The 19,735-nt window shown below is 50.4% G+C and overlaps 1 protein-coding gene across 2 annotated transcripts in view; it reads right to left on the minus strand.

Annotated features, from left to right (window-relative positions):
* Positions 1-866: 866 nt before the first annotated feature.
* IQGAP3 (IQ motif containing GTPase activating protein 3) overlaps positions 867-19,735 on the minus strand; it is a 52,030-nt gene continuing 33,161 nt past the window's right edge. The window contains exons 20-38 of one of the 2 annotated variants that reach the window (XM_011992786.1): positions 19,421-19,504; positions 19,188-19,259; positions 19,017-19,086; positions 15,767-15,975; positions 14,898-15,050; positions 14,435-14,598; positions 13,870-14,094; positions 12,560-12,700; positions 10,555-10,639; positions 9,923-10,155; positions 9,431-9,563; positions 9,195-9,297; positions 8,417-8,543; positions 6,602-6,689; positions 5,536-5,748; positions 4,354-4,520; positions 3,947-4,048; positions 3,393-3,501; positions 867-2,043 (exon numbers count right to left, since the gene is read on the minus strand). In XM_011992786.1, the coding sequence (XP_011848176.1) occupies positions 1,930-2,043; positions 3,393-3,501; positions 3,947-4,048; positions 4,354-4,520; positions 5,536-5,748; positions 6,602-6,689; positions 8,417-8,543; positions 9,195-9,297; positions 9,431-9,563; positions 9,923-10,155; positions 10,555-10,639; positions 12,560-12,700; positions 13,870-14,094; positions 14,435-14,598; positions 14,898-15,050; positions 15,767-15,975; positions 19,017-19,086; positions 19,188-19,259; positions 19,421-19,504 (2,592 nt within the window). In that variant the 3' untranslated portion in view covers positions 867-1,929. Of the gene's footprint in view, positions 2,044-3,392; positions 3,502-3,946; positions 4,049-4,353; positions 4,521-5,535; positions 5,749-6,601; positions 6,690-8,416; positions 8,544-9,194; positions 9,298-9,430; positions 9,564-9,922; positions 10,156-10,554; positions 10,640-12,559; positions 12,701-13,869; positions 14,095-14,434; positions 14,599-14,897; positions 15,051-15,766; positions 15,976-19,016; positions 19,087-19,181; positions 19,260-19,420; positions 19,505-19,735 lie in introns of both variants that reach the window. The other variant, XM_011992787.1, reaches the window with a different exon arrangement.

The raw sequence follows: 19,735 nt of genomic DNA on the forward strand, positions 1-19,735 counted from the left end.
CCACGATAGACTCTCAGTAACGGTAGCTATTGTGACTTTTCTATATGTGGTATATGTGGCTGAGATCATGTGATTGTGGGGGAGCATTGCAGCCATTTGGTGAGTATGAGATTTTTAATGATGACTGATCACATGTAGAAACTTGGATCTACTCGTAAATGTCACTGTCACCCAGAGCAAGGCAGTACTTGAAGTCTTTGCTGTGACACGTTAAGGGGGGGAGAGGCTGTGACTGAGATTGGATGTGACAGCAAGACAGATCCTGAGTGACAGAATGGAACGGAGTAGAAGGAGGCAGACTGCACCAGGCAAAGGTGTGTCCCCAACAGGAGCTGCCTAGGAGTTCAGATGTCAGAGCAGGTGTCTGTCTCTACTGTCCCCTCCCCAACAGACTTCCCTCCCTACTTTCTGAAAGCAAAGAGGAAAGGAGGGAGCTTTCCCCTCGGAAAGGAGATCTTGATCAGAGTGTAGAATCTACAATACCTAAGGAGTTATGACTTAAGCACCTTTGATATCACCACCCAAAGCTCAGGAAAAGAATCTGCTGGAACTGTGTGTAAAATGGGTGGGGTCGAAGTTAGAGTGGCTTCCCTTCTCAGCTTTAGTCTTCAGAGTGGCCGATAAAAACAGAATCGAAACCTAAGCATTCCTTCCTCCTCTCTGTCCCCTGGGAGAGGGAAGAGAGAATAAATGCCACATCTCATTAAGCTTTTACGAGCTCAGGCGGGCAGAGTGGGCCCACACCGGAGGCAGGCAGAGGGCTGGGGGAGGCTGCAGGAAGGATTCCCCAGTTCTCTCAGGGAAGATGAGTTCCAGAACTTAAAGACCAGCTCCACAGAAAATGAAATAAGGGTTAACAACAGATGTGGGAGTAACAGCTGCTTTTATTAACATCAGAAGGGCAACAGTACAGGAAGTTGGGTAGATGTGGGGACAACAGAGACTGTGGCAGAGGCAGGACAGAAGATCTACGGAAATTGCCTGGAAGAGTCAGCTGTAAGGCATGAGAATCCTGAGGGTAAAAGAGAAAAGGGAAAGACTCCTCTTGGATCTTATGAAGCTGAAATAACAAGATCTTAAACATGAGTGAGGACTCTTTTGCCCCAACCTAAGGTGACTTTAAATCCAAGGTATAAAACATGGCATGGATATTAGTTTGAATAGGTAAAATGAGAACTCTCTTTGAGCTAAAAAAAAAAAAAAAAAAAAAGAAAGCATTAAAACCCTGATTAAGGCTGCACAATGATCCAGTGTGTAAGGATGGGAGAGAGAATAAATACCCTAGTGACCCACATATTAAACAGACCACAAACAAGAGAACAAGACTTGAGGCTAATGGAAGGTCAACTTGCCCATGCCGCCACGGGGGGCAACAGTGCCACAATGCCACGTGGGCACTAACACACACTGTATCCCCCCAGTCCCTGCCCGGGTTGAAGGGTGTGCAGATCACAGCAGCAGAGCTGCCTAGACTCAGGCAGGGCAGGAACACCCACTGCTGATGCAGTGGGAGGTAGGGATGGGGAGCCTGGCCCTGGCTTTGTGCGAGTGCAAAGAGAAGGAACACAGAGGTGAAATCAAGTCGCTGGGGCAGCGCTTGTAATATTGGGGTGACCGTGGGAGGGCAGTAGCAGACACAAGAATAATGGCCTTCCCAGGCCAAGGTCCATGTTCTACCATCTGGCAGGAAAGCCAGGGGTTTATCATACATGATAAAACCCACACAGCTGGACTCTGGGCAAGGCCCACTTTAGCCAATTAGAAGATACACTGTCTGTGGCCAGGCAAACAAGCTCCTCCCAGCTGGGGAAGAGGTGAGAATCCCTGGGCCTTGCCCAGTCCTGAGGTCTGGGTGTCTGCAGGGAAGCGCAGTGGTGAAGAAAGCATCCAGCAAGGTAAGAGGGGCTTGGGTAGCACCCTTTGCTTCTGTCACTTCCGCAAAAACTTCTTGTTGAGGAGGAAGATGAGAAGGTTGACATTGACTTTGGCCTTGTTGAAGAGTTTCATGACAGCCACACCCTCATACTGGAGCTGCAGGAGGTCCTAGGAGGGAAGAGGCAGGGAGGGGAGTTTAAGGGCTTCTGAATGTGGTCCTGTACAAAACACTCACATCATGGGGCCTTCTGCAGTCACCAGTGGCACTGGCCACTGAAGTAGGGCATTGAAATCCCACTTCACAAATGAGGAGACTGAGGCAAGAGAGGTACAGTGACTTCATCAAATGTCAGCTCAAGCAGAACCAGGGATTGAAATTGTTTTCCTTATTTTATTTATTTATTTTTTTGAGACACAGTCTCACTCTGTCTCCCAGGCTAGAGTGCAGTGGCGTGATCTCGGCTCACTGCAATTTCTGCCTCCCAGGTTCAAGCGATTCTCCTGCTTCAGCCTCCTGAGTAGCTGGGATTACAGTCAGGTGCCACCACACCAGGCTAATTTTACCACACCAGGCTAATTTTTGTGTTTAGTAGAAATGGGGTTTCACCATATTGGCCAGGCTGGTCTCGAACTGCTGACCTTGTGGTCCGCCCGCCTCGGCCTTCCAAAGTTCTGGAACTACAGGCGTGAGCCACTGCACCCGGCCAAAATCATTTTTCTTACTCAAAAGGCAAAACAGCAGAGCAAAAAGATTTGGATTTAAAACTACTGCTTGGCCGGGCACAGTGGCTCATGCCTGTAATCCCAGCACTTTAGGAGGCCGAGATGGGCAGATCACAAGGTCAGCAGTTTGAGACCAGCCTGACCAACATGGTGAAACCCCGTCTCTACTAAAAACACACAAAAAGTTAGCCAGGAGTGGTGGTGTGTGCCTGTAACCCCAGCTACTCAGGAGCTGAGGCAGGAGAATCGCTTGAACCTGGGAGGCAGAGGTTGCAGTGAGCCGAGATCGTGCCATTGCACTCCAGCCTGGGAGATGGAGTGAGATTCCGTCTCAAACCAACAAACAAAAAAACCAAAAAAGCAACAACAACAAAACCCAAAAACGCCACTGCTTCACTCCTTTCCTGAACACTGGCCTATGACTTAGGCCAGCTTCTTAACCTTTTAGCCTAGAGCTTGTAAAATAGGGATAATACTTCAGAGCTGTGGAGAGGATTAAAGGAGGTAACATGTAAAGTCCTTGACATGTGATAGGGCTTCAAATATTAATCCTGCTTCTGACACCAGCAGCCCACTCCACTCTCCGTGATGCTGGGTCTGTGTCAGGGCATGGGGAAAGGGGGGCTGGGGCTGCAAAGACCCCCACCCTTCTCTTCAGGAACAGACAATACTGATTGGGTGAAAAACTGAGCTGGTGTCATCTGAGGACTAGGGAAGTGAGGCCAGTTGCTCTCTTCAGCCCAGCACCTAAAGCCCAGCAGGTGTCCTGCAGGCTCACGGGACTGTCCCCTCACCTGATAGTGAAGCTGAAATCGCTCCATGTCCACACCCAGGAACTTGGCATTTACTTCAAACTTTCCTGCCTCATCTCCCGGGGTGATGTCAAAGATGACGTTTCTGAAGCTGTCAGGAACAGGATTCAAAACAGGAACCCACTGCCTCTTTCCAGGGCTACAGCCACATTCTTGCACCTACTGCTCCTCATCCTGGGCAGCGGTGTCATCCAGAGCCAGCTTTCCCTCTGTCACTCCCCGAGGGTCCAGCTCGCTGTCTTCTCCTAGTTTTACTTCTGCTCCCCACACCATCTCTTTATCTGCCCCGCCCTACCCAGCTGTTCTCACCTCTGGAAAGCTTTCCCAGTACCCTCGCCTCAGGGCATCTAGAACTGTGCTAGACCATGTCCACGGCCCTTTACTTTCTGTCTGGGCATGCTCTGTCTCCACCATCATTCTAGCAGCTCCTTCAAGACCGGGACCATGCTTCTCCTTCTCTTCCACCCGGAGCCCACAGCTCCACCCCCAAGTTAGAGGACAGGAAGGGGCTGACATCCTGCCCTCCAAAGACATACTGAGAGGCGGGAAGATCTTCAATTTCCACCAAGACACCCTTTTCCAGAAGCTGAGCAGCAGTGTAATGAAGAGAAGGCTGCTTCTTCCCCTTCCCAGAACTCCTGATTAAAAGAAGGCCCCAGAGAATTCATCCAACAAACACTTTACCACCAAAGAAACTTGTTTTTTGTGACTGGAAAGGAAATGAGACCCCAAGAAAGACTTCTCACTGATGGAAGACAGAGGAGGAGGGCTGCACTTGAGCCCAAGACTTTGTAAGTGAGGCTCAAAGACCAGACTTACGAAGGGACCGTGCTGTGCTGGGTGAGATTCCCCTTTCACAGCTGGGAGATAGTGGGGCAAAGGTGACATGGGCAGGGGTGAGAAGTCACACATAACCGTCCAAGTACGAGAAAGCAGCACCTACTTGGAGTCGGGGGCCAGGTGGTCCAGGCAGGCCCGGATGTACTGGCTGTAGTAGTCACCCTGCTCCTCATAGAAGGTGGTCTTAGTGCTCAGGCCCTGTAATGTGGCCTGCAGCTTCACCAGCTCCGCCTTCCGCCTGTGCCTGTGTCTGTGCTGGCTGCGGATGTCCTGGGGTTGGGGAACAGAGGGAGGGATGAGTGGTCCTTCCTGGCAGGAGAGACTTAGGGCCTGACACAAGCCCAAGAGTTACACACTGAGGCTCTTCGGAAGAACAGGCTTCAGGGCTGTTTTCCTAGAAGGAAAATCTCAAGGATGGTATTCCAAATCCTTAAGGCATGTCCTCAGGGCCTCTGTCCATTGAGGACTAACTGGTTTCAAGGCCTTTGTTTTTTGGTAAAAGAAAGTTGCAAGGATACTTTTGTAGGTCATAAGCTGAGGATTGGGTTTTCATGCTCATGTGTGAGATATGCTTCTCTCAAACCTTCTGACCTGGGCACATTACCCAGCTAATGTGGAAAAAAAAAAAAAAAAGAGTTGCAAGAACACCCTCCTCCCTGAGTAATTTCAAGATCTTTCCTTCAGGCCAGGTGTGGTGATTCACACCTGTAATCCCAGCACTTTGTGAGAGCCTAAGGCAGGAAGATTACTTGAGGTCAGGAGTTTGAGAACAGCCTGGCCAACATGGTGAAACCCTGTCTCTACTAAAAATACAAAAATTTGGCCAGGTGCAGTGGCTCATGCCTGTAATCCCAGCATTTTGGGAGGTCAAGGTGGGCGGACCCTGAGGTCAGGAGTTTGAAACCAGCCAGGTCAACATGGTGAAACCATGTCTCTTACTAAAAATACAAAAATTAGCCAGGTGTGGCAGCGTGCACCTGTAATCTCAGCTACTTGGGAGGCTGAGGCAGGAGAATCGCTTAAACCCAGGAGGTGAAGGTTGCAGTGAGCCAAGATCACACCACTGCTCTCCAGCCTGGATGACAGAGTGAGACTTTGTCTCAAAAAAAAAAAAAAAAAAAAGATGTTTCCTTCAAAACGGACCCTCAGCCTTCCTCTAGCTGGTGACAATTTTGGGTGGGCACTCATCAGGAGGGGCCCACCAACATTTATGGATTAACATGTACATGCACACGCACACACACACATACACAAAGGCACACGGAGCCCAGGCCCAGGTTGTTACCTTGGCCAGCTCGTCCACTAGCCCCTGGTAGCCATTTCTGGCGCTGACCAACCCCAGGGCTTCAAGTTGGCGCAGGTTCCGCAGGACACGCCGCTGCTTCTCTGCCAGTGGCAGAAGGGAGTGAGCTGTCAGTGAGCGGTGTCGTCGCAGTGGCTCCGGTGTCTGGGCTGCACAGGCCTGGCGTCGGCTCATCAGCTGCTTGTGGGCTGCTTCCTGGGGACACAGGGATGCTGGAGGGGTCTACCAGGCCCTACCAGTCTGCTCTCACACCAGGGAAGACTCCATGGGCACCAGCAACAAAGGGAGGCCTGAGATTTTTCTGGGTATCATTAAGAAAGTGCCCCAGAGCCCAGCCTCTGCAGGGTATGGCTGGGGTAGGGCATAGCTTATGAAGAATATCAAGGTATAACATCGTAACACATGGTGTCACACATGGGAGGGCCTCATAGATCACCTCATAGATCACCACAGGGGAAGAGTGGCTCAAAGAACACCCAAACCCAGGTCACGGCATAAAGGATTCCGGACAGACACTAGCTGTGACTTCCCAACAATGGATCTTTCTGATGGCCCAGGATGTTTGGGGGCATTTCCCTGTCTGTTTCGTTTTGGGACATACCTCTACTGGCCATCCCCACCTTTTCTCTGGGAAGACCCTGGTTCAGTCTTCGCTCCATCAGGCCCAACATGCCCCTGGCCCCCGACCCGCCTACTACCTTCTCCTGCCTCCAGGCTTTCTAGCAGACCACTCTTCTGAGTACAGGCCTTCCAGGGGTGCCTTCCCAGACCGCCTCTCAGCGCCCCCCATAGCCCTAGTGTTGGTGCTTGTTTCAGTGTGTGCAGTGGGGAGAGGGGTGGGGCCCCATGACTCTGTAGCCTGAGGCTTCCCAAGGCTAAAGCTGTGTCCCTCACTCTGTAGGCCTCCAGAGTTTTCATTACTGGTGAGCACAGGTGTCTGCTTCTGGCTGACTGTGGGTGAGGTTCAGAGGAGGGAAGCAGCAGCGGTGCAGTTGGGGTGAGGCGGGGATGAATGAGATAGAACCTGTGGGCTGGCGCAGCTACCCACCTGCTCTCTGGAAGCCGAGAGGGACAGGATCTCCTTGAGGGTGTCCCCGGGATGGAACTGTATGATATCGGCCAACAGCTGCTTGGTGCTGCACAAGGAGGCAGTGACAGAGGAGAGGTAAGGGGCAGGGGAAGGGCCTGGACATGGGACTGGCCAGAGGTCTAAGAGTAAGTGGGCCATGCTCTATAGCATGGCTGCTAGGAGGTAAGGAGAGAGAGTGAGGGATAGGGGATGTCGTAGACTAGGATACCTTCCCCACAAACTATCTTCCTTTGAGTCCTTCAGCTGAGCACACATGTCCTTCCAGCCCAGCCATCCCTTCTCCTTAGCTCTCAATGCATCTGACACCCACTGCCCTCTTGGTGGTGCTGTGTTCAGCCCTAGCCCGACCCTGCTCTCAGCCCTTTGATGGGCAGGACAAAGACGATTCTCAGCTCACTTGTTTTTTTGTTTTTTGTTTTTTGAGATGGAGTTTCACTCCTGTCACCAGGTTGGAGTGCAATGGCATGATCTCAGCTCACTGCAACCTCCACCTCCGAGGTTCAAGTGATTCTCCTGCCTCAGTCTCCCAAGTGGCTGGGATTACAGGTGCTTGTCACCACGCCTGGTTAATTTTTTAATTTTTAGTAGAGACAGGGTTTCACCATGTTGGCCAGGCTGGTCTCGAACTCCTGACCTCAGGTGATCCACCTGCCTCGGCCTCCCAAAGTGCTGGGATTACAGATGTGAGCCACTGCGCCTGGTCAGCTCACTTGTTTATTGAGTGCATGAGTGGGTGGAAGGGGGGTTGCCTTGTTGGCAGGGAGTTTGAGCTGGCACTTTGGCTCCACTTCCACCCAGATGACCAGCCCACCCCTACTGGGGATCCTCCCTCACTTTTGTAGAACTGGGGAAGAAAAGCCCCATGCCCATCTCCTGACCATCACACTCAACAAGAATGTGGAATTAGGCTGGGCGTGGTAGCTCACACCTGTAATTCCAGCACTTTGGGAGCCCAAGGCAGGCAGATCACTTGAGGTCAGGAGTTCAAAACCAGGCCAGCCAACATGGTGAAACCCCATCTCTACTAAAAATACAAAAATTGGCCGGGGTTGGTGGCAAGCACCTGTAGTCCCAGCTACTTGGGAGGCTGAGGCAGGAGAATCGCTTGAACCCAGAAGGTGGAGGTTGCAGTGAGCTGAGTTTACGTCACTGCACTCCAGCCTGGGTGACAGAGTGAGACTCTGTATCCAAAAAAAAAAAAAAGCGGAATTAGAACATGAGCTCTACAACCCACTGGCTATGGAACTTTGGATAAATCACATAACTACTGAGTCTTTCCTCAACTATGAAGAGGAGAAGCCACCATCTACCTCATAGCTTGTCTCTAAGAATAAACGATAACATATAAAAAAGCATTTGGGCCAGGCGTTGTGGGTCAAGCCTGTAATCCTAGCACTTTGGGAGGCTGAGGCAGGTGGATGGCTTTGAGACCAGGAGTTTGAGGCCAGCTTGGGCAACATGGTGAAATTCTGTCTCTACTTGAAAAAAGAAAAAAGCCATTTGGTAAACAGCACAATATGCAAACATCTGCTGTTGCCAATATCTTCATCATTCCTTTACTTTCAGTACAACGCAGAGCAAAAAGCTGAGGATATCAGACAGAAAACAGCCAAGGCTGCAGCAAGGGGAATAAAGGTAGGCTTCAGGGAGAACTTCCTGAAGGATAAGGGAGCCCAGGAAGAAAGTGAAATGGGCGCCTCAAAGTAAGGCCATTTTACTGGCTTCAGGGCTGGGGAGCTTAGGTAGGCAGGGGCAGAGGCTGGTGTCACCCACCTCAGAAGCAGGCTACGGGTGTTGGAGTCATCAGTGTCTGCCTCCAGTCCTTCAAACTTGTTGGTCAGTGTCAGGGACACTTCTAGCTTGCTCAGGTCCGTGTGCCCATCTGCAGCAATGCTCTCCCCTGAGGTGTGGTGAGGAATGAGAGGGAGACAGGCATACACACGCACGCACGCATGCATGCACGCACCAATCGGGTCACGTTAAATCGGCTGCTCTACATGCCCCTCTTCCAAGAAGTTTTCCCACACTGCCCTGCAGAACCACCCTGTGTCCCCAACCCTTAGCACCGATGGAAGGGCTGTTACCCACAGAGCATACCCTCGTGTTACTGGGGCTGTGCCACCCCCACACCCTCAGCCCTGGGTGCCCTGAGGGTAGAGGAGCCACGCCTCCCCCAGCCTGCAGCTCCTGGCTCTCTCTAATCACCATCTTCATTCTATCCTTCCTCCCAGTAAGTTGGCTTCCTCCTATTCCATGGCCCAGAAACGCCTCCTTCTCAGAGAAACCTAATGAGACCCTTATCCCCGTGCCTCTTTCACATCATTTAATTGGCCATTTACCTGATGATCACGGGTCCCTCTACCGTCTGCCTACCTTCTCCACTTCAATCTGTGTCCCTGTGCCCATGTCAGGACTAGAGGGAGAGTATGGAACTAGCCGCCTGGCACAAGACCTAGACTGCATGGGCGCGCTCACATGGCCTGTCTGCCTGCCTGTCCCTCCCTCCCTGCAGGCCCCTTAGCTGGCCCCGGCTGCCAAGGAGGGCACACACCAATAAGGTCAGGGATGGTGGGCAGCTCCCCAAGGTCCTCCAAGAGCTCATGCAGGGGGTCTTGGTGATCAGAGGCAATGCAGTCCTGGTGCTCCAGCAACAGCTGCAGGACAGAGGAAGAAAAGGAAATGCAGGGTCTGAGCCAGGTCTTCTCCCTGGGGCCAGCCCACTACCCCATCACAGGCTACCAAACCCCTGCCCACCCAGTCAACACTCTCCAGATCTCAGCCCCTCACCCTGTGCGTGTTGACCAGCTCCCCCACGGTAATGTACACCACAGGTTTGGCCACAGCCACCATGTCTGAGTACTCGTCCACTGCAAAACGCTCCTCTGGCTCTGGCACCTGGCAGGCTCTATGGATGAACTTCCTATCCAAAGGGAGGGCATGTGAGAGAGCGGGGAGGGCCAGCACCCCACACATCTTCTGTCCCCGTCCTTTCCCCAGCCTTCTCCAGCGATTTCTCAGGCCAATTTGGACTCTCCAGTCTCAGCTTCTGCCCTCTGTCCTGCCCTACCTCCGTCCCAGTGATCCCTCAAGCCAATCTCTCTTAATAGTCTCCTTTTCTCTCCACTGAGGAGTCCTTCCAACAACCTATCCTCCACCCCACTCATTCCGCTCTTCCCTTCTATTTATGCCTCTTGTCCTCATGGATTCTGGAGGGGAGAAGCGGGATGTCACAGATGAGAAGAGGGAAGAAAGGGGACAGAGAGGAAAGGGACCCAAGACCTGAACTTGAGGTGTGTTTCCTCCAGATAGTCATTCAGGACCCGCAGGTGCTGGCTCTGCCCAGAGAAGGCCTTGCCAGCCGCAGCGTGCTGTAGGAGCTGAGCCACAGCCCCCAGGGCATGGCGCTGGGGGGCAGCCAGGGTGCCACCAGCTGCCATGGCCACAATGTCGAAGGCGTCAGGAGCCACCACAGCTGGGTTCAGGAAGCGGTAGTACAGGAGGTTCCCGACCACCTGAGGGCAGAGAAGACTCTCCTAGAAGTGTCCAGGGGCCACCTTGACTGGTGCAGCCCCACATTCCCAGCTGGCTTGGCTGGAAGGGATACCTGGGCCAACCCCCTCACTTCAAAGAAAACAGGCCCAGAGCAGGCAGGCAACTTTCTCAAGGCCACACAGCAAACCTGAGCAAGAGCTGGGACTTGAACCTAGATCTCCTGACAAGAAGCCAGTGTTGCCCACTCTGTTCGCTCATGCCCCAGCGTGAGCCAGGCTCCATTTACAAGGGGCAGCATATTTCCCTCCTTGGATTTTTATGGCATAGGATTTTTTGTGTTTTTGTTTCGGTCTGAGGATCGCAGGTACCAGCAAAGCAAAGGAGGGATTGGAAGGTGGGGGTGGGAAGATAACACTTGCCTTATAGACCTCGCTGTCTGTGGCGTCAGGGAATTTCTCTGCCAGAGTTGCCTTCAGGACTTTGGCCACATATCGCATCCCGTACCTGGGGACAAAGAAACAGGTGCACTGTGCCTGTGCCTCTGCCCATCTCTCTCTGCCAGATATAAGAGCTTGAGTGCATGGCTGTCTCTCCTCCCCCAGGCTCAGCCACTCCAGAGTGGAGCTCAAGCACTGTCCCTCCACTATACATAGCCACCTCCCTGCTGCCTTCCTCTGAACATCTCTGGGCCTTGTCCATCCCTCCTGCCTTGTGTCAGTAGTCAGGACCAGGGGCCTATTATCTACTAAATGTCTCACACAGCCTCCAACCTGGCTTGAGAACCTCTTCTTTGAGACTCTCTGGTCTCCCCTACAGAGCACTCCAGATCACCACAGTCATCCCCCATCCCCCAGAGGCACTGTTAACCTAAAGCTTGGGTATTTGACACTCACAGCCAAAACCCTGTCCTAGGACAGCCTAGGTGGCTCCGAGGTAGTCAACCTTGTCAGCTGTCACAGAGCACCTGTGAGTGGCCTAGTCTGGGCTAGAGGCAGGGTCCCAAGGAGATCAAGTAGCCAGGAGGAGAAGCTCCAGTTTGGACTCCACCACCAACCAGAGATATTATCTTAGGCTATTTCCTTCCCCTTTGTAAGTCTGTCCCCTGGTCTAGAAAATGGGAATGATCATTCTTGCCCTCTCTTCTCACAGGGTTTTTTGAGGATCAAGTGAAATTATGTCTGCGAGAGTAATGCATAATGGTAGAGTACTATTCAAATGTGCTAGACTTCATTATCATTATTATTCTTATTATGGATGTGCCACCTACAAATGTAATTAAATTCGTTTAAAAGCAATTTCCCCTCCTAGGGTACCAGAGACAGAAGTTTACAGCTCATTGTGTACTTTCCTTTCTTAAGCCTAGAACAATCTTTTCTTACTCCTAATTGTAAACTCTTAATCCAGTTCTCCAGGTTTGGGGAGCAGGGTTATGAACTCTATGGGTTCCCCTTTCAGCATCCTCATCTTGCCCTGGGCACTCCAGCCTGGGCAACGGAGTGAGACCCTGTCTCAAAAATAATAAAAAATAAAGAAAAACAAACAAAAGAATGAAATCCTGCCATTTTCGACAACATAGATCAACCTAGAGGTTCGTGTTAAGTGACATAAGCCAAACACAGAAGGACGAATACTGCATGATCTCACTCATATGTGGAATCTAAAAAAGGTGATTTCACAGGAGTAGAGAGTAGAATGGTGGTTACCAGAGCCTGGGGAGGGCAGGAGACGGGGAGAGAAGATGGGGAGAGGTTGGTCAATGGGTACAAAGTTATAGTCAGGTGGAAAGAATAAATTCTGGTGCTCTGTTGCACAGGAGGTGACTATAGTTGATAATAATGTATTGTGTATCTCAAAATAGCTAGAAGAGAGGATTTTGAATGTTCTCACCACAAATAAATGTTTGAGGTAATAGATATGCTAATTACCTTGATTTCATCATTCATTGCACAATGTATATATGTATCAAAACATCACACTGTACCCTATGAACATGTACAATTATTATGTGTCAAAAAATAAATGTAGAAAACCAAATGTATTGACTAAATTTAAAGAAAAGAGAACTATAAAGTACTTTATGGGCTTAAAATATTTATTTTTGATATTAGGAACTGAAGAATCCCATTTTCTCCTCATTTGCTCTTAGATAATAAAGTGTCCCTGAGATCATTTTAGGGTCCCTGCTCTGGTTCCACTGACATCTTACCAGGCCACATGCAGACCTACATGCCATCTTTCAGCTCAGCTGTCTAGCAGGAGCTTGGAGCATTCCCCACATCTCTCCAGGAACCCCTCTGAGTACCCCTGACTCTATCTCCCTCCCTGCCTTCCTCCCTGCAGGACTATCACCCTGCTCTGCTCCCCATGGTGGCCTGGCCCTCTCAAAATCCCATGTGTAGGCTGGGGTGGGGCTGTTGCACATACGGAATTTGGTCCACAGATGAAGTAATGGCTACAAGGAACTTATCAGTCATGGCGAGGAGGTTGCGTAGGGCGATATCCAGTTGTCTCTGGACCTCGGGGTGGCTCAAGGCCTGCTCCGGGGTGACATCATATGGGAGATGGCTATGAGCAGAGAGAGACAAGGTATAAACAGGAGCACCCTCCAATGGCCTCCTTCCCCAAGGCCCTATTCCTTAAACTCTTGTCTAACAACAAGATCTTATACAGATGTGCTAAGGACAGCTCAGCATGCTAAAGGAGAAAGGGCCAGAATGAGAGTAAGGACTGGAGAAATGCAATCGGGAGGTGAAGAAGAGTTGGAGTATCTACAGGGAAGCTGGAAGAATGTAGGAAGGAACAGAGAACCTGGAATCTATGGACACTTCTAAGGGGAACAGATGACAAGCAGGCGGCTGCGCTGCAAATAGTCTTTGGGAGTTTGGAATAATGGAGAGGCTGGGCCAGAGCCTTATAGTTTCCTCACTTAAAGCCTCCTGTGCCATCCAGAACAGCCACCAGGATTGCCTGCTCGCCTCCGTGGCTGTTTCCCTAGCACCTAGAGACCTGAGCAATGACCCCAGGCGATAAGGGCAACCTATTTCTCCCACTATCTCGTTTGCCTATTCATCTATAAATAGAAATATTCATCTATACCCCTATAAATAGGAGTCCATGTCCTAACTCCCAGCAATTTTTTTTTTGGTAGGGGGGACAGAGTCTCACTCTATTGCCCAGAGCTGGAGTGCAGTGGCACGATCTTAGCTCACCGCAACCTCTGCCTCCCAGGTTCAAGTGATTCTCTTGCCTCAGCCTCCCAAGTAGCTGGGACTACAGGAGAACGCCACAACACAAGGCTAATTTTTGTATTTTTAGTAGAGATGGGGTTTCACCATGTTGGCCAGGCTGGTCTCAAACTCCTGACCTCAGGTGATCCGCCCACCTTGAGCCCCCAAAGTGCTGGGATTACAGGCGTGAGCCACTGGGCCCGGCCCTACTGCCAGCAAATTTGACACATCATTTGCAAGCACTGACATAGCAATTAAGCACATTTGCATATTCATCTGTACTCATTTTAGTTAAGCCCACCAGGTCTGGAGTCATTTACATTAGTTTCATGTTAATTATCAGAGGGGGTCTAAAAGACTACCTTATTCATGCCTAAAAAGCTGGTATCATATTTGCATAAATCAGCACGCCCATTTATATGCCACCTTCAAAGTACACCCAAGCTTCCCCAGTAGGGTCGAGATACAGCTGATCAAAAAGAGCTCTCCCTCTGCCCATGTGCTCACCTGCGCTGCCCTGTCTGGGCCTCGGTCCGGTTGATCCAGTTCTTATAGATGTGGACAGGGTCTGTGTGGACACTGAGCACTTTGTCCTCTAGCACATCCTGGATAACCTTGCCCAGAATCTCCTGCAGGGCACTCTGTCCCCGCCCATTGCGGTAGAATCTCACCACCAGCCTCACCACTGTTGGGTTGCCTGTCACCACGTCCTGGGGCTGCTCCACCTTTGACCTGTGGTTTAAGAGGTCATTGAAGCTAGTCTTCTGCCTCTGTGTAGGACAAACCGTTACTTTTCCTTTTTGAGATTTTGGCTCTCAAAGCCTGCCCTGGTGTCCCTGCCCTTAAGGAATGTCTTGATATCTCTCTCAACCTTTGTGTCAGCATGTCAGCCCATATCCTCCCACTGTGCTGTCCCAGATGTTTTACAGTTTCTCTACAGGAGGCAGAGAAGAGAGGTCTTCTGATTCCATTTCTACCCTTAAGCCTCAACAAGCTGTCACCTTGTGAAGAAGCCAACAGGGGCATCTCTTAACCCATTCTCTCCCCATTCTTTTGTGTCTGGAGAGCCTACTTGATTTCCTCCTGGAGTGCTGTCTTGAACAGCTGGAGCAGGAGATAGGCCTCTCGGCGGCTGGAGGCATAGTTGTACAGGCTGAAAATCACTGCCTCCATGAACTTGGTGGTTTTGTTCTGTGGCATCTGAAAGATCAGCTTGGCCAGGTAGATGGGCTGAGTCTGCAAGCAAGAGGGGAGACAGGAATGGCTGACCATGTACTTCGAGGACCAGTGATAGGATAAAGAAAGGTTTTCCCTCGATGGAAATCTGGAATGGAGAAAGCACTACCACACTTTCTCCAGGTGCTAGTGACATTCCAGACAAACAGGGGAAGAGGTAGTCTCTTTTCCTGGGGATAAGGAATTAAGATTATGGGAAAGGACACCTTGCATGGTGTCAAAGGCACAGACAAGAAGGCCTTGAAGTCTCAGACCCTCAGGAGATGGGAGAGACTTCTCCTTGGAAAGTCTCTGCTAACCTGGAGCAGGTAGAAGAGGTGTTGGTATGCTTCTAGTTTCTGCCGTTTCTCTTTGCTCAGTGACTTTAATCCCTTCTGCTTGTCCAGAACCATCATATCCGACAGCTGTTCCTTATTCCTCTTGGTCAGCTTCTTGCAGTGGGAGACCACTTCCTGCAGGGGTGGAGGAATGGGTGATACAACCAGCCTAGGCCATCCCAGGGCACAGAACGTATGGTCCAGAATCAGTGCCTTGAAGAGCCAGGGCTTTCTGCTGTTCAAGGAACAGGCATAAGCTGGGGGAGAGAAGCAGTTCTAGGGTGAGGAAGGGCCCCTCCTAGTGCCCTGAGACTCCATCTGGTTCCTCTTCTGTCATGGGAGTGAGTCTCCAAAGAGAATTGGGTTGCCAGGCTGAGGAATTGTGTCTATTTGACTTTTGCTATCACTTCTTATTAGACTGCTACACACATTTGAGGTGGAGCTATCACTATGTCACTATTACCCTGTCACTGCATATTTGTATGGTAATTTATGATTTAAAGAGCTTTCTTATCTATCTCTATATTTGGCCTGGAGAGGCGGACATTCTCATTATTCCCAGTTTGCTAATGAGAAAACAGACTTAGAAGTGAAATGAGCACCCACAGCCCCATCCCTAGGAATCAGCAGAGCCGGGCATTCTGATTTTAGGTCTCATGCTCTTTCTACTCTGTCATGGGTCCCCCGAAATGATTTATTAGAATGGCAGAGGGCCACTGGAACAAGGAACTGAGTCAGGTGATAAAATCCACACCATTTTGAATAAATTGATTAGCAAACAGAGAATGGTCAGCATCACATCTCCAGAGGTAGACAGATCTGGGGAAGGGGAGGACTGGTGGGCCCCACACCTGCAGAGTGATCCGGTTCTTCACCAGCAGGCCAATCTTGATGTCCATGATGTTGAGGTCCTGCTCCAGCTGCTGATTGGATCGGATCTTCCTAACTACCTCTTCCTGGAGCTTCAGCAGCTCTGCCTCAGCCAAGAAGTCCTGCTGGCTTTGATTCAAGAGATGGGCAAATCTGCGGACCACACTGAGAGGAGGGTGGGGTGCATGCACTGGGAGGAAGGGAGGAGGCATCAGGATTAGGCATGTCTCATCAGAGGCCTCCTTGCCAGTCCCTGCCCCAGAGTTAGCCCACCCCAGTCCCCGTTCTGCTTGGAATCAGCAGGTCCCCAACCCCAGTCGTCTTCTAACTGGTTCTGCTTGCACTTGGAGGGCAGTGGGTAGCCTCTTAGCCAGGCCTGTCCCTGAGCCCCCTGTCTTATAACTGGAGATGACATAATAGCTGCTCTTCCCCTACTTCTGATTCACCCCAGCCTGGGCCTATCCCAGGGACCTCTGACACCAAAGCCGGAGCCACAGCTCCCTCTGATTATCCTCCCAGACCTCCCTTGTCTACCGCAATTTACCACTCACTTCTGCTGGGCCAACCTGCTCCTCCTCCTACCTGCCAGCCACCACTCAGCCCTGCTTGCCCTCACAGTGCTCCTCTGTCAGGAGTGTCTGTACACACCAGGAAGGACAGGTAGATGGGATGGACAGTGGGCTTTATAATATAGGGGAGGTCAGAGCTAGCTGGTGATTCTCCTTGAATCACCTTTGGAATTAGTATTTGAGCAAAAAAGAAAGAAGCCTCTGAGCTAATTTATTGGAAATAACAACAAAACAACTAATACATAGAATGTTTACTATGAGACAGAAGCTGTTCTAAGTGCTTTACACACTTAAGACCACCTGTGAGGTCAGTACACTATAACTATCCTCTCTTACCAATGATACCTCTGAGACTCAGAGAAGGTAAGCAACTTGCCCTACGTTACACAGTTAATAATAAATGAAGGAGTCAGATTTGGAAGACGAATAAAACTACTCCCTGTCCCTAAAGGCAGTCTAGTAGGGAAACTAGACAAATAAACCACAATTCACTGCAGTGTGGTTAGCGCTTTGAGAAGAGCAAACATGGGGATCTTTGGGAAAACAAAAGTGGGTTGCCCAACCCCACTGGGGAGTGAAGAAACACTGCAAGGAGGAGGTGAGACATCCCTGATGTCGGTGAAAAGGAGGTGGAGAGGGTGAATGTGGGGAGTGCCGAAAGTCCACTGTATCTGGAACACAGTGCAGAAGGTGTAGGTGGTGAGGGGCAGGTCAGTAAGGTTAGAGGTGCAGAGAAAGGCTGGATCACAGAGTCCCAAAGCTGTGGTTAGAAGATTGGACCTTACCCTCAAGGCAACAGGGCATCATGACAACTCTTAAGGAGGTGAGTGACATGATCACATGTACAGGTTTAATGGATTAATCTGGCTACAATAGGGGAACAAATTTTTTTTTTTTTTTTTTTGACAGAGTCTTTCTCTGTTGCCCAGGTTGGAATTCAGTGGCATGATCTCAGTTCCTTGCAACCTCTGCTTCCCGGGCTCAAGAGATTCTCCTGCCTTCGCCTCCCAAGTAGCTGGGATTACAGGCGTCTGTCACCACATCTGGCTAATTTTTGTATTTTTAGTAGGGACAGGGTTTCACCATGTTGGCCACACTGGTCTTAAACTCCTGACCTCAGGTGATCCTCCTGCCTCAGCCTCCCAAAGTGCTGGGATTACAGGTGTGAGCCACCACCATGCCTGGCCTGGGGACAAATCTTTGAGGAGTGAAGAAAGGTAGAATCCAAGACAATTCATGGCATCTTGGATTCGATGAAATACAGCATATTAACTCCTCAAAACAACCCTACAAGACAAATATTAGAATTATGTCCAGTTTATAAAGGAGAAAAGTGGGCAAGAAGGAAGTTAATTGGCCAGGTGTGGTGGCTCACGACTGTAATCCCAGAACTTTGGGCAGCCAAGGCGAGTGGATCACTTGAGCCCAGGAATTTGAGACCAGTCTGGGCAAAATGGGGAGACCCCCATCTCTACAAAAAATCAAAAGTTAGCCAGTTGTGGTAGTGTATGCCTCCAGTCCCAGCTACTCAGGAGGCTGAGGTGGGAGGATAGTTTGAGCCTGGAAGGTTGAGGCTGCAGTGAGCCGTGATTGTGTCACTGCACTCCAGCCAGGGTGACAGAGTGAGACTCTGTCCCAAATAAATAAATAATCAATTTAAAAAAAAAAGAAGTTAAGTAACTTGCTGAGGGCCACGCAGCTAGTAAATGGTAGAGCTCTGAATAAAGTTTGGGGGCCAGTGAAGTCAGGAGACAGCACTAGGGAAAAACAAATTCTTCCAGAAAAACCATAAACTGAAGAGAAGAAAAAGAAGACAAAAAATGGCCAGGACAATGGTATTAGTGTAGCCACAGAGACAAAATAGAATGGGCTAGGTTGGGGAGAGGGAAGGAGAGAAAGAAGCTTGTTGACAGGAAGCAGACGGCCTGAGTGTGCATGACCAGAGAAGGGACAGGCAAAGTCCCTGTGGGCAGTTCAGGGGCGAAGAAGGACTGAGGAGGTGAAGGAGAGGATTCCTGAACAGGACATTTCACCAGAAGCCCAAGAGTGCAGCCTCAAGGCCAGGAAGGAAAGGGGTCTACTGCTTCAGGAACTCAGGGGCTAGAGGTGAATGTGGAAATGGACTACTTGTCAATTTCACAAAAAGGAAGGGGATGCCATTTGCTGGGCTTCTGAACTTGTAGAACAAGGGCCAGGAAGGACCTCTTTAAAGCTTTAAATGAGCACTCAACTAATGGGGAATATGGAGCAGGAAGATGAAGCACCCTTGGGTGCTTCTCACATTCCCCACACTACAGAATGGACTCTGTGTGCCTCACCAGGCCTTGTTTGTGCTAGGCCACAGAGGTCTGGAGGGGAGAAGTTGGAACCCGAAGGAAAGAAGCAAGATCCTTTTCTTTTTGCTTTGGTAGTAGCAATAGGTAGATAATCTAAGCCTGGTACAAAAAGAGCCTGGTTAGAACTTTCACTGTGACAAGGCTATCTGTGATTGGGATGAGCAGGTGGGCTTTTGTTACAACTTCTGCTCCACGTTCCTGCACAGACGACTTATGACTACCTTCCCCTTACCTGCTGTGCAGTCCCAGAAGGATGTCTAGACCTGCCTGGCTCTGTGGGGTGCTCTCCCTCCCATCAGCTGGGGAGGGTGGATCAGGGAGCTCACCTAATATCCTGTAGTCATCCTGGGCTTTCCTGGCTCGGAAAAATGCCTGGATCTTTACAATGGACTTAACCTGCCACGAACACAGATGGGAAAAGGGTTGCTGGCTGTCCTTGCTCTAGTCTCATGGGTAAAGGTTGGGTATGTGGGCAGGGGGAGCAAGGTGACACTCACGTTCTTCTGGAAGTAGTGCAGACGCCTCAGGTATTGCCTCCGAGTTGCCCACATCCGGGCCCAGGCCTGGATCTGGGAGAAGAAACACACTGCCTCAGCTCCAGCTTGAGGCCCACCCTCAGTCCCAGGCCAATTCAGCCAAATCCAGAGATCACAAGGAGGTGACAATACTGCAAGATTGTTCTCAGAGGGTCTTTCGAGAGAAAGAAGCCTGCCAAAACCACTGTAGCTACCTTGATTATGGCATCCAGGTTTGCCTTAAAATACTGCAACCGCTCCAGGTAAATCTTCCGCTGCCTATAACCCCGCCAATGAGCCTGCAAATCAGGAGAGAAAGGGCAGTAACTCAAGTAGGTCTCCTTTGGTCAGGGAGGCTTTTAAGAAAATCCTTGTCCTGGGCTCTCCAGGGAACGGAAGTGGGCAGTTAAATAGAGGGGGAAGGGGAAAGTGGCCCTGTTCTCAAAGAACTTCCAACTTCATGGGGAAGACCAAATGGCTGCACATAGCCAACAATGCCCTCTGCCATACTCCCTCGTCCCAGAACAAAC

The sequence above is a fragment of the Mandrillus leucophaeus genome, unplaced genomic scaffold, assembly GCF_000951045.1.
Source record: "Mandrillus leucophaeus isolate KB7577 unplaced genomic scaffold, Mleu.le_1.0 Scaffold418, whole genome shotgun sequence".
NCBI classification, from domain to species: domain Eukaryota; kingdom Metazoa; phylum Chordata; class Mammalia; order Primates; family Cercopithecidae; genus Mandrillus; species Mandrillus leucophaeus.